The sequence below is a fragment of the Salvelinus alpinus genome, chromosome 8, assembly GCF_045679555.1.
Source record: "Salvelinus alpinus chromosome 8, SLU_Salpinus.1, whole genome shotgun sequence".
Taxonomy (NCBI): domain Eukaryota; kingdom Metazoa; phylum Chordata; class Actinopteri; order Salmoniformes; family Salmonidae; genus Salvelinus; species Salvelinus alpinus.
This window is the reverse complement of record NC_092093.1, coordinates 55,086,687-55,114,437: the sequence shown is the minus strand read 5'-3', so window position 1 is coordinate 55,114,437 and position 27,751 is coordinate 55,086,687. Positions and strand designations below refer to the sequence as shown.

General features: G+C 44.8%; 1 protein-coding gene across 1 annotated transcript in view; it reads left to right on the top strand.

Annotated features, from left to right (window-relative positions):
- The window catches only part of LOC139583297 (reversion-inducing cysteine-rich protein with Kazal motifs-like), a 110,644-nt gene that overhangs the window by 74,914 nt on the left and 7,979 nt on the right, over positions 1-27,751 (top strand). Inside the window, exons 11-19 of the mRNA XM_071414207.1 lie at positions 7,831-8,043; positions 9,650-9,786; positions 10,108-10,248; positions 10,553-10,741; positions 13,207-13,329; positions 17,001-17,172; positions 22,866-23,061; positions 25,893-26,103; positions 27,093-27,166. Coding sequence (XP_071270308.1) covers positions 7,831-8,043; positions 9,650-9,786; positions 10,108-10,248; positions 10,553-10,741; positions 13,207-13,329; positions 17,001-17,172; positions 22,866-23,061; positions 25,893-26,103; positions 27,093-27,166 — 1,456 coding nt within the window. The remainder of the gene's footprint in view (positions 1-7,830; positions 8,044-9,649; positions 9,787-10,107; positions 10,249-10,552; positions 10,742-13,206; positions 13,330-17,000; positions 17,173-22,865; positions 23,062-25,892; positions 26,104-27,092; positions 27,167-27,751) is intronic.

Genomic DNA, 27,751 nt, shown 5'->3' with positions numbered 1-27,751 from the left:
GATAAACGATTAGGCTATATCTTCACATTATAAGCACAGCAAAGAACACATGGCAGTAGTGTCACGCCCTGACCTTAGAGATCCTTTTTATGTCTCTATTTTGGTTTGGTCAGGGCGTGAGTTGGGTTGGGCATTCTATGTTTTGTGTTTCTATGATTTTCTATTTCTATGTTTTGGCCGGGTATGGTTCTCAATCAGGGACAGCTGTCTATCGCTGTCTCTGATTGGGAACCATACTTAGGTAGCTTTTTTCCCACCGTTCTTTGTGGGAAGTTGTCTTTGTTTGTTGGCACTATTGCCTTTAGCTTCACGGTTTGTTTTGTATGGTTTATTGTTTTTTGTCGGCGTCATTCTTAAATAAAGTAAAATGTACGCTCACCACGCTGCACTTTGGTCCTCATCCTTCAACAGCCGTGACAAGTAGGCTATACGTGCAAATGTTCCATTAGCGGGAAAACACCATTATCAAAAGTGACCGCTAATGCAGTTTTGCATGTAATGCTTTTATTATAAAGGTGCATTTTTATGGTGAAAATGATCTTCCCCAAACATGAAATGTATGTCAGTTAGGCTCTACATCCGTTGTAAAGCGGATTAATGTGCTTGATTTTAAGAAGTTATTTGGCCAATTTAGTGTGATACAAACCTTATCTAGACCTATGGGCTAGGCTATATGAGGTGTGGGACTATGATTTGAAAAAGTAGCCAAAAAAAAGCTATGTGTTGTTTCTTGCCTTATGCTGTGCCTCATTCACAAGTGATAATAAATTATTCACAAGTGATAGGCTAATATTGTCACAGATCAGACTATTCTTAATGTAATCTTGTCTTTACATATACTAAATAATATATGTGTGAAATTTGTTTTGATTTAAAATAGACCATTATCATGCACCTGTATCGAAACAGAGGCAGCGGGAAAAAATACATGTCATCTATGCACTTAAATAGCAAATGGAGGACGCTTTTCCCCGTGGTTCATTTTCATGCCAGTCAGGTAGGCTATAGGCTATACTCCTGTTGTAAAGATAAGCAATGTGCTTAATATTAGGAAAGTTGAGAAATTAATATAGTAGGCCTAGCCTATAAAAAGCTGATGGGATCCTCCTCTTTTTATTAGTGGCCATCACTCTATTCTCCCGCAATTGAAAAACCTATAGAAATGTTGTGCAACATGAGCTCATGGGCTGTCATAAAGTCTTTGATTAGATTTTAGATCATATTTACATTTATGTCAGAGTGATTAGAGGGACAATAGAGTGCTGAGTACCAGGCAGTTAGCAAGTTCAGTAGGCTACTAATGACCAGCAGCAGCATCAGAGCTTGGAGAAGCCTAATTACCCTGACTAAACAGTCAAGTTGAATTTGATTACTTTCATGACTCGTGACCGCCGGTGTGGCGGTAATACGGTCACCGTAACAGCCCTAGGTTTAATTATGTTGGGTTCCATATAGGACCATCTGGGGAAAGGGTTCTACATGGAATCCAATAGGGTTCTACCTGGAATCAAAAATGGTTATTCAAAGGGTTCTCCTATGGTAACAGCCGATGAACCCTTTTGGGTTCTAGATAGCATATTTTTTTCCTAACAGTGTACTATAGGCTCTGTGACTGATGGCTCTGTGACTGATGGCTCTGTGGCTGATGGCTCTGTGACTGATGGCTCTGTGACTGATGGCTCTGTGACTGATTGCTCTGTGACTGATGGCTCTGTGACTGATGGCTCTGTGACTGATGGCTCTGTGACTGATGTGTGTGGTGGTCAGCTTCCACGGCTGTACGCTAGGTTGTTTAGAGGTCACAGAGAAAGAAGGAGAGAGAAAGGGATAGGTGTGTGTGTGTGTGTGTGTGTGTGTGTGTGTGTGTGTGTGTGTGTGTGTGTGTGTGTGTGTGTGTGTGTGTGTGTGTGTGTGTGTGTGTGTGTGTGTGTGTGTGTGTGTGTGTGTGTGTGTGTGTGTGTGTGTGTGTGTGTGTGTGTGCCAATATACTGTAGTTTATGTTGTTTGCATTTGACCTTGGAGGCCAGCCGTGTCACAGCTTGCTGCATCCTGGTCTGGCATGGTGCCAGCAGACCCATGCTTGACGCCATCAAAGCCCGGCCGGCGAACCCACACAAACACACACAGTTCAACAGAACACTCCCCGCCTGTGGACTCATCCCCATCAAGCACTGTCCACAAAGCTACATTTCACCACAAGCCACCCAACATTAGCTTTGTCAAGTTTCAAAGCGTTGATTTTCCAGGCTGTAGTCAGGGTCAGAGAAAATATCTGATTGGACACTAGGGGGATCTGAAGGACGTGACATCATCATGGGCTACAGACTCAAACATAATCTCATCTCTCGACCTCTCTATGACCTCTCTTTGACCTCTCTGACATCTCTTTGACATCTCTTTGACCTCTCCATGACCTTTCTTTGACCTCTCTATGACCTCTCTTTGACCTATCTATGACCTCTCTGTGACGTCTCTATGACCTCTCTATGAACTCTCTTTGACTTCTCTATGTGTATGATATATTTCTGTATCTTTGTCTGTTGACTGTAAGGTATCATGTTGTTCAGTAATGATGATAACCAGCATGTCAAGATTATCAGAAAACATACAGTATTTACTTTTGAATTGCAGCTCAGCAGTAATCAGACCCTAAAAAGCCACAGAAACGTTTCATGCTAGGCCCTTGTAGAGAATGTTTGAAAACAATCCCAAGTATTCCATGTATTATTTTTCATTGGAGATGGATGATGAAGACACCAAGTTTCAGACAAACAAATTCTGTCTCTCATTTCCTTTGAAGGAGTCCCAGGGGCCAGCGTAAGGAGAGCCTTCCTCCCTGAGGGGTTCAAAAGCTGGGGTGACAAGCATCGTGAGGGGGGGGCCCGGCTACAGTCACACTATGGAAGACAAACAGGGCTAGAGGCAAAGGGGATAGGGATCTCCAAAGTACTGAGAAACCTGCGGTGCTGTGTAGCTACGCCAGCGCTGAGCACTGTCAGTGGGCCCTGAGTGCCACACCCCTGGGGCCTGGGTCTCTGTGTCCGCTACATAAATACACTCCCCAGCCAGGTCGTATGGAGATTAGAGGGGCACCATCCTGTTGACTGGTCGTATGGAGATTAGAGGGGCACCATCCTGTTGACTGGTCGTATGGAGATTACAGGGGTACCATCCTGTTGACTGGTCATATGGAGATTAGAGGGGTACCATCCTGTTGACTGGTCATATGGAGATTAGAGGGGTACCATCCTGTTGACTGGTCATATGGAGATTAGAGGGGTACCATCCTGTTGACTGGTCATATGGAGATTACAGGGGAACATCCTGTTGACTGGTAATATGGAGATTAGAGGGGTACCATCCTGTTGCCTGGTGGTATGGAGATTAGAGGGGAACATCCTGTTGACTGGTCATATGGAGATTACAGGGGCACATCCTGTTGACTGGTGGTATGGAGATTACAGGGGTACCATCCTGTTGACTGGTGGTATGGAGATTACAGAGGAACCATCCTGTTGACTGGTCATATGGAGATTAGAGGGGTACCATCCTGTTGACTGGTGGTATGGAGATTACAGGGGTACCATCCTGTTGACTGGTCATATGGAGATTAGAGGGGTACCATCCTGTTGACTGGTGGTATGGAGATTACAGGGGTACCATCCTGTTGACTGGTCGTATGGAGATTACAGAGGAACCATCCTGTTGACTGGTCATATGGAGATTAGCGGGGCACCATCCTGTTGACTGGTCATATGGAGATTAGAGGGGCACCATCCTGTTGACTGGTCGTATGGAGATTACAGAGGAACCATCCTGTTGACTGGTGGTATGGAGATTACAGGGGCACCATCCTGTTGACTGGTCATATGGAGATTAGAGGGGCACCATCCTGTTAACTGGTCATATGGAGATTAGAGGGGTACCATCCTGTTGACTGGTAATATGGAGATTAGAGGGGTACCATCCTGTTGCCTGGTGGTATGGAGATTAGAGGGGCACCATCCTGTTGACTGGTCATATGGAGATTAGAGGGGTACCATCCTGTTGATTGGTCATATGGAGATTAGAGGGGCACCATCCTGTTGACTGGTCATATGGAGATTAGAGGGGCACCATCCTGTTGACTGGTCATATGGAGATTAGAGGGGTACCATCCTGTTGCCTGGTGGTATGGAGATTAGAGGGGCACCATCCTGTTGACTGGTCATATGGAGATTAGAGGGGTACCATCCTGCTGCCTGGTGGTATGGAGATTAGAGGTGTACCATCCTGTTGCCTGGTGGTATGGAGATTACAGGGGCACCATCCTGTTGACTGGTCGTATGGAGATTACAGAGGAACCATCCTGTTGACTGGTCGTATGGAGATTACAGAGGAACCATCCTGTTGACTGGTGGTATGGAGATTACAGGGGCACCATCCTGTTGACTGGTCATATGGAGATTAGAGGGGTACCATCCTGTTGACTGGTCATATGGAGATTAGAGGGGCACCATCCTGTTGACTGGTCGTATGGAGATTACAGGGGTACCATCCTGTTGCCTGGTCATATGGAGATTACAGAGGAACCATCCTGTTGACTGGTCATATGGAGATTAGAGGGGCACCATCCTGTTGACTGGTCATATGGAGATTAGAGGGGTACCATCCTGTTGACTGGTCATATGGAGATTAGAGGGGCACCATCCTGTTGACTGGTCATATGGAGATTAGAGGGGTACCATCCTGTTGCCTGGTGGTATGGAGATTACAGAGGAACCATCCTGTTGACTGGTGGTATGGAGATTACAGGGGCACCATCCTGTTGACTGGTCATATGGAGATTAGAGGGGTACCATCCTGTTGCCTGGTGGTATGGAGATTAGAGGGGCACCATCCTGTTGACTGGTCATATGGAGATTACAGGGGTACCATCCTGTTGACTGGTCGTGTGGAGATTACAGAGGAACCATCCTGTTGACTGGTCGTATGGAGATTACAGAGGAACCATCCTGTTGACTGGTGGTATGGAGATTACAGGGGCACCATCCTGTTGACTGGTCATATGGAGATTAGAGGGGTACCATCCTGTTGCCTGGTGGTATGGAGATTAGAGGGGCACCATCCTGTTGACTGGTCATATGGAGATTAGAGGGGTACCATCCTGTTGCCTGGTGGTATGGAGATTAGAGGTGTACCATCCTGTTGCCTGGTGGTATGGAGATTACAGGGGCACCATCCTGTTGACTGGTCGTATGGAGATTACAGAGGAACCATCCTGTTGACTGGTCGTATGGAGATTACAGAGGAACCATCCTGTTGACTGGTGGTATGGAGATTACAGGGGCACATCCCGTTGACTGGTGGTATGGAGATTACAGGGGTACCATCCTGTTGACTGGTGGTATGGAGATTACAGAGGAACCATCCTGTTGACTGGTCATATGGAGATTAGAGGGGTACCATCCTGTTGACTGGTGGTATGGAGATTACAGGGGTACCATCCTGTTGACTGGTCATATGGAGATTAGAGGGGTACCATCCTGTTGACTGGTGGTATGGAGATTACAGGGGTACCATCCTGTTGACTGGTCGTATGGAGATTACAGAGGAACCATCCTGTTGACTGGTCATATGGAGATTAGAGGGGCACCATCCTGTTGTCTGGTCATATGGAGATTACAGGGGTACCATCCTGTTGCCTGGTCATATGGAGATTACAGAGGAACCATCCTGTTGACTGGTCATATGGAGATTAGAGGGGCACCATCCTGTTGACTGGTCATATGGAGATTAGAGGGGTACCATCCTGTTGACTGGTCATATGGAGATTAGAGGGGCACCATCCTGTTGACTGGTCATATGGAGATTAGAGGGGTACCATCCTGTTGCCTGGTGGTATGGAGATTACAGAGGAACCATCCTGTTGACTGGTGGTATGGAGATTACAGGGGCACCATCCTGTTGACTGGTCATATGGAGATTAGAGGGGTACCATCCTGTTGCCTGGTGGTATGGAGATTAGAGGGGCACCATCCTGTTGACTGGTCATATGGAGATTAGAGGGGTACCATCCTGTTGACTGGTCGTGTGGAGATTACAGAGGAACCATCCTGTTGACTGGTCGTATGGAGATTACAGAGGAACCATCCTGTTGACTGGTGGTATGGAGATTACAGGGGCACCATCCTGTTGACTGGTCATATGGAGATTAGAGGGGTACCATCCTGTTGCCTGGTGGTATGGAGATTAGAGGGGCACCATCCTGTTGACTGGTCATATGGAGATTAGAGGGGTACCATCCTGTTGCCTGGTGGTATGGAGATTAGAGGTGTACCATCCTGTTGCCTGGTGGTATGGAGATTACAGGGGCACCATCCTGTTGACTGGTCGTATGGAGATTACAGAGGAACCATCCTGTTGACTGGTCGTATGGAGATTACAGAGGAACCATCCTGTTGACTGGTGGTATGGAGATTACAGGGGCACATCCCGTTGACTGGTGGTATGGAGATTACAGGGGTACCATCCTGTTGACTGGTGGTATGGAGATTACAGAGGAACCATCCTGTTGACTGGTCATATGGAGATTAGAGGGGTACCATCCTGTTGACTGGTGGTATGGAGATTACAGGGGTACCATCCTGTTGACTGGTCATATGGAGATTAGAGGGGTACCATCCTGTTGACTGGTGGTATGGAGATTACAGGGGTACCATCCTGTTGACTGGTCGTATGGAGATTACAGAGGAACCATCCTGTTGACTGGTCATATGGAGATTAGAGGGGCACCATCCTGTTGTCTGGTCATATGGAGATTAGAGGAGAACATCCTGTTGACTGGTCATATGGAGATTACAGGGGCACCATCCTGTTGACTGGTCATATGGAGATTAGAGGGGCACCATCCTGTTGTCTGGTCATATGGAGATTAGAGGAGAACATCCTGTTGACTGGTCATATGGAGATTACAGGGGCACCATCCTGTTGCCTAGCAGCTCTAAGGCTCTGATGAGGTTGTTCTGTGTCTCAGTGATATCTCCCTGACTGCTTTAGAGCAGGTATGCTTGTCTGCCTCCCTGTCTGCCTCCCTGTCTGCCTCCCTGTCTGCCTGTCTGTCTGCCTGTCTGTCTGTCTGTCTGCCTGTCTGCCTGTCTGCCTGTCTGCCTGTCTGTCTGTCTGTCTGTCTGTCTGTCTGTCTGTCTGTCTGTCTGTCTGTCTGTCTGTCTGTCTGTCTGTCCGTCCGTACGTGCAACTCGTGTCATGGTCCAGGGCTCACCAAGGTCCAAGGCAGGAAGTCTCAAGCCACATGCCGATCATTCTGAGAGAAGAGTGGGAGAGGAGGGCTGAGATAAAGAGAGGGAGGATGGGAGGATAAGAGTGGGGGGAAAGAGGTAACGTATACAGGCCCAGGGATGTAATTTAACAAAGCTGACCCTGTAACTACACAGATAAACCTCTTCTCATTCTGGCTGATGAAGAAGGCTGAAGTTGAATGTGGGTTCCTGAAAGTATGGAAACCAAACACACCTTGTCTATTTTTAACATGTACGAAATATAATACCCTGCTTGGTGAAAATGTAATCGATTGAATAACTAACTATCCTAAATATCCCCGCTTTTTTTTCCTTCTGAACATGATCACTTCCAGTTTAAAGCTTTTGTCGAAGCTAACACACAAGTCATGTGACAGAGGGGAGCAATTATACATCTTCCACACTGCAATCTTCATTCGACTCCATTTGGGTTTTCTGTTGTGTTCACATTTCTATCAATGTTGATAGGTACATAGCTACTGAGTACACCTGTTAATTCTATCATGTCTCTCTCTGGTCATATTAACTCTAGGCCCACAGAGCTGTTCCGTAGCTGTAACGTCCAATCAGACCAAGGCGCCATGAATGACATCAAGCTGTGGTCCAATGGGACGATCAAGATGCCCTTTATGAACATCCCCGTCCTGGACATCAGGAAGTGTCGTCCGGAGATGTGGAAGGCTGTGGCCTGCGCCCTGCAGATCAAACCCTGCTACAGCAAGTCCCGCGGCAGCGTCATCTGCAAGTACGTAGACAATATTTTCATTCTGTTATTTGACGTAGCCCTTTTCTGCAGTCAAACGACCTAGTGGCCTCATAGGTGGAATGTTATTCATATTTTTCATAATTTCCTAAAAAAAAAAAATAATTATTACCGAAAAACCGATGTGTCTATGTCAAATGGTTTTTGTTATATTTCAGTCTGCTGTGATGTATATAAAGGGTATTATTGGGATGAAAACTCAAAATGGAATACATTTCAACTCTATATCTGACATGGTTCAGGTGTCTTCTTTGTTTAAGCCCATAACCATGTGTGTGAGGTGTATACTTTTGTTTCAAAGTAGATTTGTTTAAGACTACCAAGAAACACTCTGTGTGACTCTGATTTAGCACACTGCAGTAAAAGGTTCAAGTATTTAGTCTGACTTTGAGCTAGTTTCCCAGAGATTAAGCCTATGATTAAATTAAGAGGTGTCCAATAGAGATTCTCCATTGAAAGTGATTTTTAGTCAAGGAATAGGTTTAATGTGGTTCTGCTGCTATTGCTGTACCATTCATCCTGCCTTTACAGGGCGTTACTGTAAAATAGACTGTTTCCTCAATCACCGACCTGGTTAGAAAAAGGTAATAAAGTGAAATAAGTACATACAGCATCCCACCTTCACCTGCAGTAGATTCCCGTGGTCACAGTAAAAAGCATCCCTCGGGAAACGACCGCCCGAAGACCCAGCTGGAACCTAAAACTACATGAACCAAATACAGTTCAGTTACAGTACGGTCTCTTAGAGGATTCAGCTGACAACATGTAGACGTGACAACACGTAGACGTGACACCACGTAGACGTGACACCACGTAGACGTGACACCACGTAGACGTGACAACACGTAGACGTGTTAGCAATGTTTACCTATACTGTAGGCTAGCCCTCAGGGCTGTAACAGCCAATGTACAACACCAGTCAAAAGTTTGGACACGCCTACTCATTCCAGGGTTTTTCTTTATTTCTACTATTTTCTACATTGTAGAATAATAGTGAAGACATCAAAAATATGAAATAACACATATGGAATCATGTAGTAACCAAAAAAGTGTTAAACAAATCCAAATACATTTTAGATTCTTCTAAGTAGCCATCCTTTGCCTTGATGACAGCTTTTGCACACTCTTGGCATTCTCTCAACCAGGTTCACCTGGAATGCTTTTCCAACAGTCTTGAAGGAGTTCCCACATATGCTGAGCACTTGTTGGCTGCTTTTCCTTCACTCTGCGGTCCAATTCATCCCAAACCATCTCAATTGGGTTGAGGTCGGGTGATTGTGAAGGCCAGGTCATCTGATGCAGCACTCCATCACTCTCCTTGAAATGTACCGGATTGACTGGCCTTCATGTCTTAAAGCAATGATGCTCTTTGGTTATTTGAGCTGTTCTTGCCATAATATGGACTTGGTATTTTATGAAAAGGGGCTTTTGACTGGGACTGTATGTGGAGGACTGGTCAATGTGATCAAGGCAGACATTCCAGCTGACAGGCTTTATTGAAATATTGCTAAGCCATCAGACATTTTGAAACAGTTTGGAACGTTGGCCCGCTGACCTAACCCTGTATCTTCTGTCTAAACCACTTCAGGTCGGACTGTGTGGACATCCTGACACAGTGTGGTGACCGCAAACGCTTCTACGAGGGACAGACGGCCGAGCGCATCTGTGAGATTCTATCACCCATAGACGACCCTGAACGCTGCATACCCCTGGAGAGATACCTCAGTGAGTGGTAACGTGTGTGTGTGTGTGTGTGTGTGTGTGTGTGTGTGTGTGTGTGTGTGTGTGTGTGTGTGTGTGTGTGTGTGTGTGTGTGTGTGTGTGTGTGTGTGTGTGTGTGTGTGTGTGTGTGTGTGTCTTACCATTACCAATTGACATCGTATTCAAACAATGAGGTGGTTCATTCTTGCATTTTTCTTGGTTGAAGTCATTTCATTGAATGTTGACGCGTACAAGAAGTCTAATGCTACAAGGAGAAATTATGATTCTCAGACCTTTTCTCATTGTCAAGTCTTAACATGTCGTTCTTCTCCATCCTCACTCCAGCTCCTAGCAACCTGGGTAATATCAATGAGGAGGTCATCCACCCGTGTAACCCCAACCCCTGTCCCAGCAACCACCTGTGTGAGGTGAACAGGAAGGGCTGCCAGTCTGGACAGGACTGCCTGCCTTACTTCTGTGTGCCTGGTACAGTATACTAGAACATGCAGTACCTCCCTGTAGCCCTAGGGGGAGCCTATGTCCACTGTACAGGCATATACTAGAACATGCAGTACCTCCCTGTAGCCCTAGGGGGAGCCTATGTCCACTGTACAGGCATAGTATGTATGTGTAGATGTATAAAGTGTGTGTGTGTGTGTGTGTGTGTGTGTGTGTGTGTGTGTGTGTGTGTGTGTGTGTGTGTGTGTGTGTGTGTGTGTGTGTGTGTGTGTGTGTGTGTGTGTGTGTGTGTGTGTGTGTGTGTGTGTGTGTGTGTGTGTGTGTGTATCAGGCTGTAAACTGGGTGAGGCCTCAGAGTTCCTGGTCCACGTGAATGCCCGTATCCAGGTGCCCATGCGTAACGGCCAGGCGGGCTGCTTCGAGGTTTGTACCTGCGGACAGAGTGGCAGGCTGGATAACTGTGCCGAGATGCCCTGCATCGACACCTCCAAGACCTGCGTTGTGGGGGGCCAGAGAAAAAGTAAGCTGCCCCCTTCACCAGCAGTGTGTAGCACCCACCTGGTTTCCACAGCGGTTACAGACAATATGCACAAAACAGGGAAAAGGAGCGGTAGTTTATTTTAGTTTTTCCTTATCAATCAATCTTGTTATGTTGAGAGGGAGAGAGGGAGAGAGAGAGAGAGAGAGAGAGATCTCTGTGCATGACTCCTTGGTGCTGCTGTGCCTGGTTGTGAAAGGCTTCCTGTGGTGTAAACATCACTGCCACTAAACAACCACACGCTGGTATTTCCTTCCCGCGGTCTCCCTCTGGCCCACCCTCAATGTAACTACTGTGACTTGAAAGGAGCCTGCTGCCAGAGTCTCTCTCTCTCTCGCTCTTTATTGGCATGGGAAACATATGTTAACATTGCCAAAGCAAGTGAAGTAGATAATATACAAAAGTGAAATAAACAATAAAAATTAACAGTAAACATTACACTCATAGAAGTTCCAAAATAATAAAGATATTACAAATGTCATATTATGTATATATACAGTGTTGTAACGATGTACAAATGGTTAAAGTACAAAAGGGAAAATAAATATGGGTTGTATTTACAATGGTGTTTGTTCTTCACTAGTTGCCCTTTTCTTGTGGCAACAGGTCACAAATCTTGCTGCTGTGATGGCACACTGTGGTATTTCACCCAATAGATATGGGAGTTTATCAAAATCGGGTTTGTTTTCGAATTCTTTGTGTGTCTGTGTAATCTGAGGGAAATATGTGTCTCTAATATGGTCATACATTGGGCAGGAGGTTAGGAACTCTCTCTCGCACGCACGCACGCACGCACCCACACACGCACGCACACACGCACACACACACACACACACACACACACTTTCTCTCCACATGGCCTTGTCTCTCTGTGATGTTGCCTCCCAGTTCATCACATCTACATAGAAGAATAACACTTATTTTTTTCATATATAGGTTTGATATTTACATATTTTCTTATCCCTAGTTGTTTCTCGTTACAGATTTGAAACTATGTTTGTTTCAATCCAAATCAGCTTTTTCTTTAATGGTTGTTTTCGCTCTGTTCAAAAGGAGACATTTCAGCCTTTATTTGACACAGATGTGGTTTGCCTGACAGGGAGAGTGGGGCTTTGGAGCACTTATAGCCAGAGCATTAAGACAGGAAGTCATCCTATAGAGATGTCTTGTTAGGTGTGAGTAGATGGGAGAGATGATGATGCTGTTCAGAACATAAAGCCCATGGCGAGTCTTTTTAGATAACAAGTCCAGTGTTAGATCAATACCTGATCTGTTACACCCCAGGATCAATACCTGATCTGTTACATCCCAGGATCAATACCTGATCTGTTACATCACAGGATCAATACCTGATCTGTTACATCCCAGGATCAATACCTGATCTGTTACATCCCAGGATCAATACCTGATCTGTTACATCCCAGGATCAATACCTGATCTGTTACATCCCAGGATCAATACCTGATCTGTTACACCCCAGGATCAATACCTGATCTGTTACATCCCAGGATCAATACCTGATCTGTTACATCCCAGGATCAATACCTGATCAGTTACATCCCAGGATCAATACCTGATCAGTTACATCCCAGGATCAATACCTGATCAGTTACATCCCAGGATCAATACCTGATCAGTTACATCCCAGGATCAATACCTGATCAGTTACATCCCAGGCTCAATACCTGATCAGTTACATCCCAGGATCAATACCTGATCTGTTACATCCCAGGATCAATACCTGATCTGTTACATCATAGGATCAATACCTGATCTGTTACATCCCAGGATCAATACCTGATCAGTTACATCCCAGGATCAATACCTGATCTGTTACATCCCAGGATCAATACCTGATCTGTTACATCCCAGGATCAATACCTGATCTGTTACATCACAGGATCAATACCTGATCAGTTACATCCCAGGATCAATACCTGATCAGTTACATCCCAGGATCAATACCTGATCAGTTACATCCCAGGATCAATACCTGATCAGTTACATCCCAGGATCAATACCTGATCAGTTACATCCCAGGATCAATACCTGATCAGTTACATCCCAAGATCAATACCTGATCAGTTACATCCCAGGATCAATACCTGATCTGTTACATCCCAGGATCAATACCTGATCTGTAACATCATAGGATCAATACCTGATCTGTTACATCCCAGGATCAATACCTGATCTGTTACATCCCAGGATCAATACCTGATCTGTTACATCCCAGGATCAATACCTGATCTGTTACATCCCAGGATCAATACCTGATCAGTTACATTGGTGTCGTGACCCAGATCACATGGTTGAAGTTTTATCAGCTGCTGGAGTTGCTGTGGACAGGAAGATTCGAAGTGTCCGATACCAGTTACATTGGCAGCCATATAACCAATTAAATCAGACAAGGTCTCACATAGGGATGATGTGTTCTTGTCCCACAGACCACGGGTCGTCATTCAGGGTGGACTGCCACCCCTGCTCCTGCTTCGCTGGAGAAACCATCTGCTCCACCCGCCAGTGCCTGAGTGCTGAAAGTTCAGACGAAGACCGCCGCCTATTCACAGGTAGGTGTGGTGTGTGTGTGTGTGTGTGTGTGTGTGTGTGTGTGTGTGTGTGTGTGTGTGTGTGTGTGTGTGTGTGTGTGTGTGTGTGTGTGTGTGTGTGTGTGTGTGTGTGTGTGTGTGTGTGGGGGGTGTATTTGAGGGTTGAAATATTGATGCACAGTACTATTTTTCTTTATTTTTTCCCCTCCCTGATTCTGAAACATTTCTCACCCTTCCTAATCTCTCTCTCTCTCTCTGTCTCTCTCTCTCTCTCAATTTAAGGGCTGTATTGGCATGGGAAACTTATGTTAACATTGCCAAAGCAAGTGAAATATATAATAAACAAAAGTGAAATAAACAATAAAAAATGTACAGTGTTGTAACGACGTGCAAATAGTTTGAGTACAAAAGGGAAAATAAATCAACATAAATATGGGTTGTATTTACAGTACAGTGGTGTTTGTTCTTCACTGGTTGCCCTTTCGTTGTGGCAACAGGTCACAAATCTTGCTGCTGTGATGGCACACTGTGGTATTTCACCCAGTAGATATGGGAGTTTATCAACATTTGATTTGTTTTCTAATTCTTTGTGGGTCTGTGTGATCTGTGGGAAATATATGTCTCAAATATGGTCATACATTTGGCAGGAGGTTAGAAAGTGCAGCTTAGTTTCCACCTAATATTTTCTTGAGAGCCAGGTCTGCCTGTGGCGGCCTTTCTCAATAGCAAAGCTATGCCCACTGAGTCTGTACATAGTCAAAGCTTTCCTTAAGTTTGGGTCAGTCACAGTGGTCAGATATTCTGCCACTGTGTACTCTCTGTTTAGGGCCAAATAGCATTCTAGTTTTCTCAGTTTCTTTGTTAATTCTTTCCAATGTGTCAAGGAATTATCTTTTTGTTTTCTCATGATTTGGTTGGGTCTAATTGTGTTGCTGTCCTGGGGCTCTGTGGGGTCTGTTTGTGTTTGTGAACAGAGCCCCAGGACCAGCTTGTTTAGGGGACTCTTCTCCAGGTTCATTTCTCTGTAGGTGATGGCTTTGTTATGGAAGGTTTGGGAATCGCTTCCTTTTAGGTGGTTGTAGAATTTAACGTCTCTTTTCTGGATTTTGATAATTAGCGGGTATCGGCCTAATTCTGCTCTGCATGCATTATTTGGTGTGTTACGTTGTACACTGAGGATATTTTTGCAGAATTCTGCATGCAGTCTCAATTTGGTGTTTGTCCCATTTTGTGAATTCTTTGTTGATGAGCGGACCCCAGACCTCACAACCATAAAGGGCAATGGGCAATGGGTTCTATAACTATATAAGTATTTTTAGCCAGATCCTAATTGGTATGTCAAATTGTATGTTCCTTTTGATGGCATTAAAGGCCCTTGCCTTGTCTCCCAGATGGTTCACAGCTTTGTGGAAGTTACCTGTGGCGCTGATGTTTATGTCGAGGTATGTATCGTTTTTTGTGTGCCCAATCAGCAAACAGTAGACATTTGACTTCAGATTCTAGTAGGGTGCTGCAGACTGTTCTAGTGCCCTCGCCAATTCGTTAATATATAGGTTGAAGATGGTGGGGCTTAAGCTGCATCCCTGTCTCACCCCACGGCCCTGTGGAAAGAAATGTGTGTGTTTTTTGCCAATTTAACCGCACACTTATTGTTTGTGTACATGGATTTGATAATGTCGTATGTTTTTTTCCCAACACCATTTTCCATCAATTTGTATAGCAGACCCTCAAAGGCTTTTTTGAAATCAACAAAGCATGAGAAGACCTGGCCTTTGTTTTGGTGTGGTTTGTTTGTCATTTAGTGTGCGCAGGGTGAATACGTGGTCTGTCGTACGGTAATTTGGTAAAAAGCCAGTTTGACATTTGCTCAGCACATTGTTTTCACTGAGGAAATGTACGAGTCTGCTGTTAATGATAATGCAGAGGAGTTTCCCTGGTTGCTGTTGACGCATATCCCACGGTACTTATTGGGGTAAAATTTATCTCCACTTTTGTGGATTGGGGTGATCAGTCCTTGGTTCCTAATATTGGGGAAGATCCCAGAGCTAAGGATGATGTTAAAGAGTTTTAGTGTAGCCAATTGGAATTTGAGGTCTGTATATTTTATCATTTCATTTAGGATACCATCAACCCCAGAGGCCTTTTTGGGTTGGAGGATTTGTATTTTGTCCTGTAGTTCATTCAATGTAATTGGAGAATCCAGTGGGTTCTGGTAGTCTTTAATAGTTGATTCTAAGATTTGTATTTGATCATGTACATGTTTTTGCTGTTTGTTCTTTGTTATAGAGCCAAAATGTGGTTTATCCATACATCTCCGTTTTGGATAGATAACTCTTCGTGTTGTTGTTTGTTTATTGTTTTCACATTTTCTCAGAAGTGGTTAGAGTCTATGGATTCTTCAATTATATTGAGCTGATTTCCAACGTGCTGTTCCTTCTTTTTCCTTAGTGTATTTCTGTATTGTTTTAGTGATTCACCATAGTGAAGGCGTAGGCTCAGGTTTTCTGGGTCTCTATGTTTTTGGTTGGATAGGTTTCTCAATTTCTTTCTTAGATTTTTGCATTCTTCATCAAACCATATGTCATTGTTGTACATTTTCTTAGGTTGTCTGCTTGAAATGTTTTGATTTGATAGGGAAGCTGAGAGGTCAAATATACTGTTAAGGATTTCTACTGCCAAGTTTACACCTTCACTATTACAGTGAAATATTTTGTCCAGGAAGTTGTCTAAAAGGGATTGAATTTGTTGTTGCCTAATTACTTTCCTTCGATCTATAGCATTTCTTAATATTATTCAGTTCCTTTTGCTTTGATGCCTCATGATTGAGTATTGCTCTGTTCAAGTAGACAGTGATTTTGCTGTGATCTGATAGGGGTGTCAGTGGGCTGACTGTGAACGCTCTGAGAGACTCTGGGTTGAGGTCAGTGATAAAGTAGTCTACAGTACTACTGCCAAGAGATGAGCTATAGGTGTACCTACATGTACATGTCTAGCGTGCGACAGAGCTGCAGGAGTTGTGACCCGCTTTGTTGGTTATTTTGTCGTAGTTGTGTCTAGGGGGGAATATGGTGGAGGGAATGCTGTCACCTGCAGGTAGGTGTTTGTGTCCCTGTGTGCTGAGGGTGTCAGGTTCTTGTCGAGTTCTGGAATTTAGGTCGCCACAGACTAGTACATATCCCTGGGCCTGGAAATTATCGATTTTCCCTTCCAGGATGGAGAAGCTGTCTTCATTAAAGTATGGGGATTCTAGTGGGGGGATATAGGTAGGATACAGGAGGAAATTTTTCTCTGTTGAGATAATTTCTTTTTAAATGTCAAGCCAAATGTAAAATGTTCCTGTTTTGATTAATAGAATGGAGTGACTAAGGTCTGCTCTATACCAAATTAGCATACCCCCTGAGTCCCTTCCCTGTTTCACACCTAGTGGATGGGACTACCAGCTCTCTGTAACCTAGAGGGCAACCAGTAGGTCCGTCTCCTCTATACCAGATTTCTTGTAGGATGACAATGTCTGGATTACCGATTTCTTTGGTGAAGTCCAGGTTCCTGCTCTTTAGGCCAAAGGTAGATGACCTCAGGCCTTGGATATTCCAGGATGAGATAGTGAAGGCTTTGTGTTCCATAAACTGTCCAATGTTGTTAGTCGTGTGGTTTGGCCTCAGACCAGATACTCTCTCTATCTCTCTCTATAGGGCTCCCGTGTGGCTGCCCTGACCGTTTTGTGCCGGTGTGTGCCCGTAACGGCCGCACCTACCCTAGTGCCTGTGTGGCCCGCTGCATGGACTTCAAAGACGACCAGTTTGTGTTTGGCAACTGCCGCAGCAGTGACCCCTGCTCCCCCAGCCCCTGCCAGAGGAACCAGAGGTGAGACACTCCGCTCTGACCAGCGCTGGAATTCTTTCTTCCTTCAATCATTTGTTTACTGGAATAATAACTGATCCAACACTATTGGATAGGTGAATGCAAAAGCTCCCACTATTCCACCTCAGTTGACTAGCCCTGATCCTATTCCACCTCAATTGACTAGCCCTGATCCTATTCCACCTCAGTTGACTAGCCCTGATCCTATTCCACCTCAGTTGACTAGCCCTGATCCTATTCCACCTCAGTTGACTAGCCCTGATCCTATTCCACCTCAGTTGACTAGCCCTGATCCTATTCCACCTCAGTTGACTAGCCCTGATCCTATTCCACCTCAGCAGACTAGCCCTGATCCTATTCCACCTCAGTCGACGTTTGATAAATCCTATTTTCCTTCATCCTGCTTCACTCTTTCTTCAAATCTCCCTCTCACATTTCCCCGTATCCAGCGGTGACGGACAGTCTGGTTGTTTGTTCAGGTGTGCCAGGCTGTGGTTGCCAGCGGTAACTGCCACAGGGCACACCGGTATGGGCTGTGCTGTTGTAACCCTCCTATCTGGAATCGCCTTGAGCTCCCAGAGCCCTGAGGCTCCCAACTCTTCCCCAGGCTGCATCATCAATCTAACATCACTCCAAACAACACCAAACACAGCGCTGGTCGGTCGTTACCTCACTTCTGACCCTCAGAGGGGCAAACATACAGCCCAGGGGTCATTTTCTGCCCCCCTACAGCCCCCATTTCTCTGTGCTGTAACAGAAACAGAGACCTTAAGGAATGGGGCTCTGTGCTATTTGTCTTAATCTGTGTCACACGGTTCACTAGCTCGTCAGTGGACCCCAAGCGCACAATGTGATCTGGGCGGCAGATGGTTAGAGCGTTGGACTTGTAACCGAAAGGTTGCAAGATCGAATCTCTGAGCTGACAAGTTAAAAATCTGTCGTTCTGCCCTTGAACATTGCAGTTAACCCAATGTTCCTAAGCCGTCATTGAAAATAAGAATTTGTTCTTAACTGACTTGCCTAGTTAAATAAAGGTAAAATAAAAAATATAAAAATTGTTTCTTAGGACACACTCCCTAACCAGACATTGTTAAGACACACTCCCTAACCACACATTGTTAGGACACACTCCCGAACTAGACATTGTTAGGACACACTCCCTAACCAGACATTGTTAGGACACACTCCCATAACAGACATTGATAGGACACACTCCCTAACCAGACATTGTTAAGACACACTCCCTAAACAGACATTGTTAGGACACACTCCCTAACCAGACATTGTTAGGACACACTCCCGAACCAGACATTGTTAAGACACACTCCCTAACCACACATTGTTAAGACACACTCCCATAACCAGACATTGTTAAGACACACTCCCTAACCAGACATTGTTAAGATACACTCCCTAACCAGACATTGTTAAGACACACTCCCTAACCACACATTGTTAATAAGGACACACTCCCATAACAGACATTGTTAGGACACACTCCCTAACCAGACATTGTTAGGACACACTCCCTAACCAGACATTGTTAGGACACACTCCCGAACCAGACATTGTTAAGACACACTCCCTAACCACACATTGTTAAGACACACTCCCATAACCAGACATTGTTAAGACACACTCCCTAACCAGACATTGTTAAGATACACTCCCTAACCAGACATTGTTAAGACACACTCCCTAACCACACATTGTTAATAAGGACACACTCCCATAACAGACATTGTTAGGACAAACTCCCTAACCAGACATTGTTAGGACACACTCCCTAACCAGACATTGTTAGGACACACTCCCGAACCAGACATTGTTAAGACACACTCCCTAACCAGACATTGTTAAGACACACTCCCTAACCAGACATTGTTAGGACACAATCCCTAACCAGACATTGTTAAGACACACTCCCTAACCAGACATTGTTAGGACACACTCCCTAACCACACATTGTTAAGACACACTCCCTAACCACACATTGTTAGGACACACTCCCATAACAGACATTGATAGGACACACTCCCTAACCAGACATTGTTAAGACACACTCCCTAAACAGACATTGTTAGGACACACTCCCTAACCAGACATTGTTAAGACACACTCCCTAACCACACATTGTTAAGACACACTCCCATAACCAGACATTGTTAAGACACACTCCCTAACCAGACATTGTTAAGACACACTCCCTAACCAGACATTGTTAAGACACACTCCCTAACCAGACATTGTTAATAAGGACACACTCCCATAACAGACATTGTTAGTACACACTCCCTAACCAGACATTGTTAAGACACACTCCCTAACCAGACATTGTTAGGACACACTCCCTAACCAGACATTGTTAGGACACACTCCCGAACCAGACATTGTTAAGACACACTCCCTAACCACACATTGTTAAGACACACTCCCATAACCAGACATTGTTAAGACACACTCCCTAACCAGACATTGTTAAGATACACTCCCTAACCAGACATTGTTAAGACACACTCCCTAACCACACATTGTTAATAAGGACACACTCCCATAACAGACATTGTTAGGACACACTCCCTAACCAGACATTGTTAGGACACACTCCCTAACCAGACATTGTTAGGACACACTCCCGAACCAGACATTGTTAAGACACACTCCCTAACCACACATTGTTAAGACACACTCCCTAACCAGACATTGTTAAGACACACTCCCTAACCAGACATTGTTAGGACACAATCCCTAACCAGACATTGTTAAGACACACTCCCTAACCAGACATTGTTAAGACACACTCCCTAACCAGACATTGTTAGGACACACTCCCTAACCACACATTGTTAAGACACACTCCCTAACCACACATTGTTAGGACACACTCCCATAACAGACATTGATAGGACACACTCCCTAACCAGACATTGTTAAGACACACTCCCTAAACAGACATTGTTAAGACACACTCCCTAAACAGACATTGTTAGGACACACTCCCTAACCAGACATTGTTAAGACACACTCCCTAACCACACATTGTTAAGACACACTCCCATAACCAGACATTGTTAAGACACACTCCCTAACCAGACATTGTTAAGACACACTCCCTAACCAGACATTGTTAAGACACACTCCCTAACCACACATTGTTAATAAGGACACACTCCCATAACAGACATTGTTAGGACACACTCCCTAACCAGACATTGTTAAGACACACTCCCTAACCAGACATTGTTAGGACACACTCCCTAACCAGACATTGTTAGGACACACTCCCGAACCAGACATTGTTAAGACACACTCCCTACCCACACATTGTTAAGACACACTCCCTAACCAGACATTGTTAAGACACACTCCCTAACCAGACATTGTTAGGACACAATCCCTAACCAGGCATTGTTAGGACACAATCCCTAACCAGACATTGTTAGGACACACTCCCTAACCACACATTGTTAAGACACACTCCCTAACCAGACATTGTTAGGACACACTCCCTAACCAGACATTGTTAGGACACACTCCCTAACCAGACATTGTTAAGACACACTCCCTAACCAGACATTGTTAAGACACACTCCCATAACCAGACATTGTTAAGACACACTCCCTAACCAGACATTGTTAAGATACACTCCCTAACCAGACATTGTTAAGACACACTCCCTAACCACACATTGTTAATAAGGACACACTCCCATAACAGACATTGTTAGGACACACTCCCTAACCAGACATTGTTAAGACACACTCCCTAACCAGACATTGTTAGGACACACTCCCTAACCAGACATTGTTAGGACACACTCCCGAACCAGACATTGTTAAGACACACTCCCTAACCAGACATTGTTAAGACACACTCCCTAACCAGACATTGTTAAGACACACTCCCTAACAATACATTGTTAGGACACAATCCCTAACCAGACATTGTTAAGACACACTCCCTAACCAGACATTGTTAAGACACACTCCCTAACCACACATTGTTAGGACACACTCCCTAACCACACATTGTTAATACACACTCCCTAACCACACATTGTTAGCACACACTCTCATAACAGACATTGATAGGACACACTCCCTAACCAGACATTGTTAAGACACACTCCCTAAACAGACATTGTTAAGACACACTCCCTAAACAGACATTGTTAAGACACACTCCCTAACCAGACATTGTTAAGACACACTCCCTAACCACACATTGTTAAGACACACTCCCATAACCAGACATTGTTAAGACACACTCCCTAACCAGCCATTGTTAAGACACACTCCCTAACCAGACATTGTTAAGACACACTCCCTAACCACACATTGTTAATAAGGACACACTCCCATAACAGACATTGTTAGGACACACTCCCTAACCAGACATTGTTAAGACACACTCCCTAACCAGACATTGTTAGGACACACTCCCTAACCATCCATTGTTAAGACACACTCCCTAACCAGCCATTGTTAAGACACACTCCCTAACCAGCCATTGTTAAGACACACTCCCTAACCAGACATTGTTAAGACACACTCCCTAACCAGACATTGTTAGGACACACTCCCTAACCAGACATTGTTAGGACACACTCCCGAACCAGACATTGTTAAGACACACTCCCTAACCACACATTGTTAAGACACACTCCCTAACCAGACATTGTTAAGACACACTCCCTAACCAGACATTGTTAGGACACAATCCCTAACCAGACATTGTTAGGACACACTCCCTAACCAGACATTGTTAGGACACACTCCCTAACCACACATTGTTAAGACACACTCCCTAACCACACATTGTTAAGACACACTTCCTAACCACACATTGTTAGGACACACTCCCTAACCACACATTGTTAAGACACACTCCCTAACCAGACATTGTTAAGACACACTCCATAACCAGATGGCTCATTGGTAACTCCTATCATCAGAGTCTCTATAGTAACCCGTTGATGTCATCCTATCATCAGAGTCTCTATAGTAACCCGTTGATGTCATCCTATCATCAGAGTCTCTATAGTAACCCGTTGATGTCATCCTATCATCAGAGCCTCTATAGTAACCCGTTGATGTCATCCTATCATCAGAGCCTCTATAGTAACCCGTTGATGTCATCCTATCATCAGAGTCTCTATAGTAACCCGTTGATGTCATCCTATCATCAGAGCCTCTATAGTAACCCGTTGATGTCATCCTATCATCAGAGTTTCTATAGTAACCCGTTGATGTCATCCTATCATCAGAGCCTCTATAGTAACCCGTTGATGTCATCCTATCATCAGAGTCTCTATAGTAACCCGTTGATGTCATCCTATCATCAGAGCCTCTATAGTAACCCGTTGATGTCATCCTATCATCAGAGTCTCTATAGTAACCCGTTGATGTCATCCTATCATCAGAGTCTCTATAGTAACCCGTTGATGTCATCCTATCATCAGAGTCTCTATAGTAGCCCGTTAATGTCTGCAGTGAGAATAATACACAGTCGGGTACACTACTTTACAGTCATTCAGTGCTCAACTCAATGCAAAGGTTCCACGCTACATTGAAAGAATAGTATTGTACACTGATGGAAGTCATAGGTGAAATGCATCCATGTTTGTTTAAAAAAAGTACTTAAAACAATGACATAAATTAACCCCTTTTCCTCTCGTCTTCCCATTGGTCCACAGGTGTATCGCCAACCGTAGAGTGTGCCTTACAGACATGGCTGACTACCCCTGTCCTCAGTTTGAGTGTGTGGGTCGCCCCTCAGGTTGTGACAAGAGTCACATGGACCCAGCATGCGACACAGACAACGTGGAACATCCCAACCTCTGTCAGCTCCTCCTGATGAGCAAGACCTTGGCCTATATGGGCCACTGTCAGGTACAATTTGACATTCATGTCAGTTATACTTTTAGCCAAAGCAATGATCTGAAGTAGAACATGCTTTTATCATTCAGTCTCAATGTCTCTGCTTCCATAACATCCACACCATCATTCCCTAAATTGACTGAATATGTTGACAGCGTTTCAATAGATATAATTCATCGGCCATTTGAGAAGCAATACACAGAGACACACACACACACACACACACACACACACACACACACACACACACACACACACACACACACACACACACACACACACACACACACATATTACACATTACATATTTCAATACCATACCATTGTTGTTTTGTTTCTAGTTTCCAGTTTCACTTTGTATTAAAAAGGATGTGGAGCTCAATTCACGCTGCGCCTTGGTCCGCTCATTTCCAAGATCGTGACATATATACAGGGGGTACCGGTACCGAGTCAGTGTGCGGGGGAACAGGTTAGTTGAGATCATTTGTACATGTAGGTAGGGGTAAAGTGACTATGCATAGATAATAAACAGCGAGTAGCAGCAGTGTAAAAACAAAGGGGTGTCAATGTAAATAGTCCGGGAGGCCATTCTATTAATTGTTCAGCAGTCTTATATCTTGGGGGTAGAAGCTGTTAAGGAGCCTTTTGGACCTAGACTTGGCGCTCCGGTATCACTTGCAGTGCGGTAGCAGAGAGAACAGTCTATGACTTGGGTGACTGGAGTCTTTGACAATTTTTTGGGTCTTCCCTCTGTAGCGCCTTACGGTCAGATGTCGAGCAGTTGCCATAACAGACGCTGATGCAACCAGTCAGGATGCTCTCGATGGTGCAGCTGTAGAACTTTTTGAGAATCTGGGGACCCATGCCAAATCCTTTCAGTCTCCTGAAGGGGAAAAGGTGTTGTCGTGACCTCTTCACGACTGTCTTGGTGTGTTTGGACCATGATAGTTTGTTGGTGATGTGGACACCAAGGAACTTGAAACTCTCAACCCGCTCCACTTCAGCCCCGTCGATGTGAATGGGGTTATGTCCGTCCCTCCTTTTCCTGGAGTCCACGATCAGGTCCTTTGTCTTGCTCACATTGAGGGAGAGGTTGTTGTCCTGGCACCACACGGACAGGTCTCTGACCTCCTCCCTATAGGCTGTCACATTGTTGTCTGTGATCAGGCCTACCACTGTTGTGTCGACAGCAAACTTAATGATGGAGTTGGAGTCGTGTTTGGCCACGCAGTTGTGAGTGAACAGGGAACACCAGTGAGGGGCCCCCGTGTTGAGGATCAGCTGTGCAGATGTGTTGTTACCTACCCTTACCACCTGGGGGCAGCCCGTCAGGAAGTACAGGATCCAGTTGCAGAGGGAGGTGTTTAGTCCCAGGGTCCTTAGCTTAGTGGTGAGCTTTGAGGGCACTATGGTGTTGAACGCTGAGCTGTAGTCAATGAACAGCATTCTCACATAGGTGTTCCTTTTGTCCAGGTGGGAAAAGGCATTGTGGACAATCCCCTATAGTGTTGTCTAATAAACTCATATGTTGCATTCAGGTTCTTAGTCTTTCCACACATGCATCTCCTGTTTAGGACTGTGTATGTATAGGATACACCCAAAATCCCCCCATGTTTGTGTGTGTTGAGAAACTCTGCAGTGGTTGAATTAGAGTGGTTTGTTAGTGATTAGGACCTGGCGGGGTCATGTTTCTCCTTGCGGGAGGTCGCAGCGTCGGCCTGATGGCGTCTCACCTCAGTAACTCTCAGCATTATCTCAGTGGAACAGGCCGGATCGGGTTTTACAGTTGAAGTCAAAAGTTTACATACACTTAGGTTGGAGTCATTTAAACTTGTTTTTCAACCACTCCACAAAGTTCTTGTTAACAAACGATAGTTTTGGCAAGTTCGTTAGGACATCTACTTTGTGCACGACACAAGTAATTTTTCTAACAACTGTTTACAGACAGATTATTTCACTTATAATTCACTGTATCACAATTCCAGTGGTTCAGAAGTTTACATACAATAAGTTGCCTTTAAACAGCTTGGAAAATTCCAGAAAATTATGTCATGGCTTTAGAAGCTTCTGATAGGCTAATTGACATCATTTGAGTCAATTGGAGGTGTACCTGGGGATGTATTTCAAGGCCTACATTCAAACTCAGTGCCTCTTTGCTTGACATCATGGGAAAATCAAAAGAAATCAGCCAAGAATGTGATGAAAGAAATAAAAGCTGAAATAAAGAATTCTCTCTGGTATTATTCTGACATTTCACATTCTTAAAATAAAGTGGTGATCCTAACTGACCTAAGACAGGGAATTTTTACTAGGATTAAATGTCGTGAATTGTGAAAAACGGAGTTTAAATATATTTGGCTAAGGTGTATGTAAACTTCCGACTTCAACTGTATATCCATTTAACGTCGACGACACCCCATTAAAATACCCACTTGAGGCCCGGTGTCAAGTCACCAAACCAAGAGCCTCACAATTAGCCAATAACCCCGCCCACTCTCTGGGTATTCCTGAGACAGTGAATGAAGGGTACATGAGAAGAAAGGAACACAGATGTGTTGTGAAATATGTGAAAGTATTGTAATGTTTTAAAAATTGTACAACTGCATCCTTGGCAGATGTAAATGATTCATCTGGATGTGAATGATTCAACTGGATGTAAATGATTCATTTGGATGTGAGTGATTCATCTGGATGTGAATGATTCATCAGGATGTGAATGATTCATCTGGATGTGAGTGATTCATCTGGATGTGAATGATTCATCTGGATGTGAATGATTCATCTGGATGTGAATGATTCATCTGGATGTGAGTGATTTATTATTATATGTGTGTTCTATGCAGGACGCCTGTAAAAGGGCGCGGCCCGTGTGCGGCCACAATGGCGAAACGTACAACACGGTGTGCGAGGCCTACTCGGACCGCGTTGCCGTGGACTACCAGGGGCGGTGCCATGCCGTGGGGGCGGTGGCAGAGTTTGCCTCTGACTCAGGCTGTGACATGATCCCCTGTCCCGCCCTCTCCACCCCGGGCTGCATCCCTGTCACACCACCCGGTCAGTACAATAGAGACAGAAATTATATCATATATCATGTTCTATTAACGCTGTGGTCAGTACACTCAGTGGCTGTGGAACCCTGACCTGTTCACCGGACGTGCTACCTGTCCCAGACCTGCTGTTTTCAACTCTCTAGAGACAGCAGGAGCGGTAGAGATACTCTTAATGATCGGCTATGAAAAGCCAACTGACATTTTACTCCTGAGGTGCTGACTTGCTGCACCCTCGACAACCACTGTGATTATTATTATTTGACCCTGCTGGTCATCTATGAACATCTTGGCCATGTTCTGTTATAATCTCCACCCGGCACAGCCAGAAGAGGACTGGCCACCCCTCATAGCCTGGTTCCTCTAGGTTTCTTCCTAGGTTTTGGCCTTTCTAGGGAGTGCTTGCTGTTTGGGGTTTTAGGCTGAGTTTCTGTACAGCACTTTGTGACATCAGCTGATGTAAGAAGGGCTTTATAAATACATTTGATTGATTGAACCACATTCACGTTGTCATATACACTCAGTGTCCAGTTTATTAGGTACACCACCCTGTTCATGAAAATGGTTCGCTCCTACAGACGGTGAGTCACATGGCCGTGGCTTGCTATATAAAGCAGGCAGACAGGCATCGGGCCATTCAGTTACTGTGACTAACCAACTTTCAATGTGGTATGATCATTGGTGCCATCCTGCCTGGTGTCAACGATACAGGCGAGTGGCGTTGGAGTAATGATGAGGGGAATGTTGTCCTGGCACACGTTAGGTCCCTTGATACCAATTGAGCAACGTTTCCATCCCACAAATAATTCAGGCTGTTCTGGAGGCAAAGGGGGGTCCGACACAGTACTAGATGGGTGTACCTAATAAACTGGCCACTGAGTGTAAATCTCTGTTATACTTATGATTTTTCTACATGGGAACACAAATCAGATTCAGATATTGTTATTATTGACACCTTTCCTCTGACCCTTGACCTCTTGGTGCTCCACCTATCAGGCGCCTGCTGTCCTCTGTGCGCGGGCATGCTGCAGATCCTGTGGAACAAGGAGCAAATGAAAGTCTTCGCTAAGGTCAGAACCGTCTGCCATGCGCCTCAACTATCAGGGTGTGGGCCTGGGGCTTTGTTCCATTTCAGAAAAGTTGTCCCCTTCCCTCTCACTCCTTTATGGATCTGTCTACATCACAACAGTAGCTCCACCAAGTTCAGTATGCTGTGTGCAGGTTTAGATTCCACTAATAAAGGGCGTACGATCGTGTGTGTTAGAGCAGGGCAGGAGCAAAAGCCTGCACACCCAGTTGAGTAGCTCTCCAGGAGAGGGATTGGCCACCCCTGGGGCACAGGCTGTTGGTTTTGAACTGTAGTGACGCAAGACGACCACTAGAGGGAGGCATAGATTTAAAATACCTAGCATCAACATCACATGCCTCCTTCTGGGATACTTAGCAAGTTTGAAATGACTAGGTCGGAAGCAGCTTAAAGAGCCCAGAAATGCTTCGTATACATGCTAATAACAGCTTATAAGAAATGGTTCGTATTCATGCTAATAACAGCTTATAAGAAATGCTTCGTATACATGCTAATAACAGCTAATAAGAAGTGCTTCGTATTCATGCTAATAACAGCTTATAAGAAATGGTTCGTATTCATGCTAATA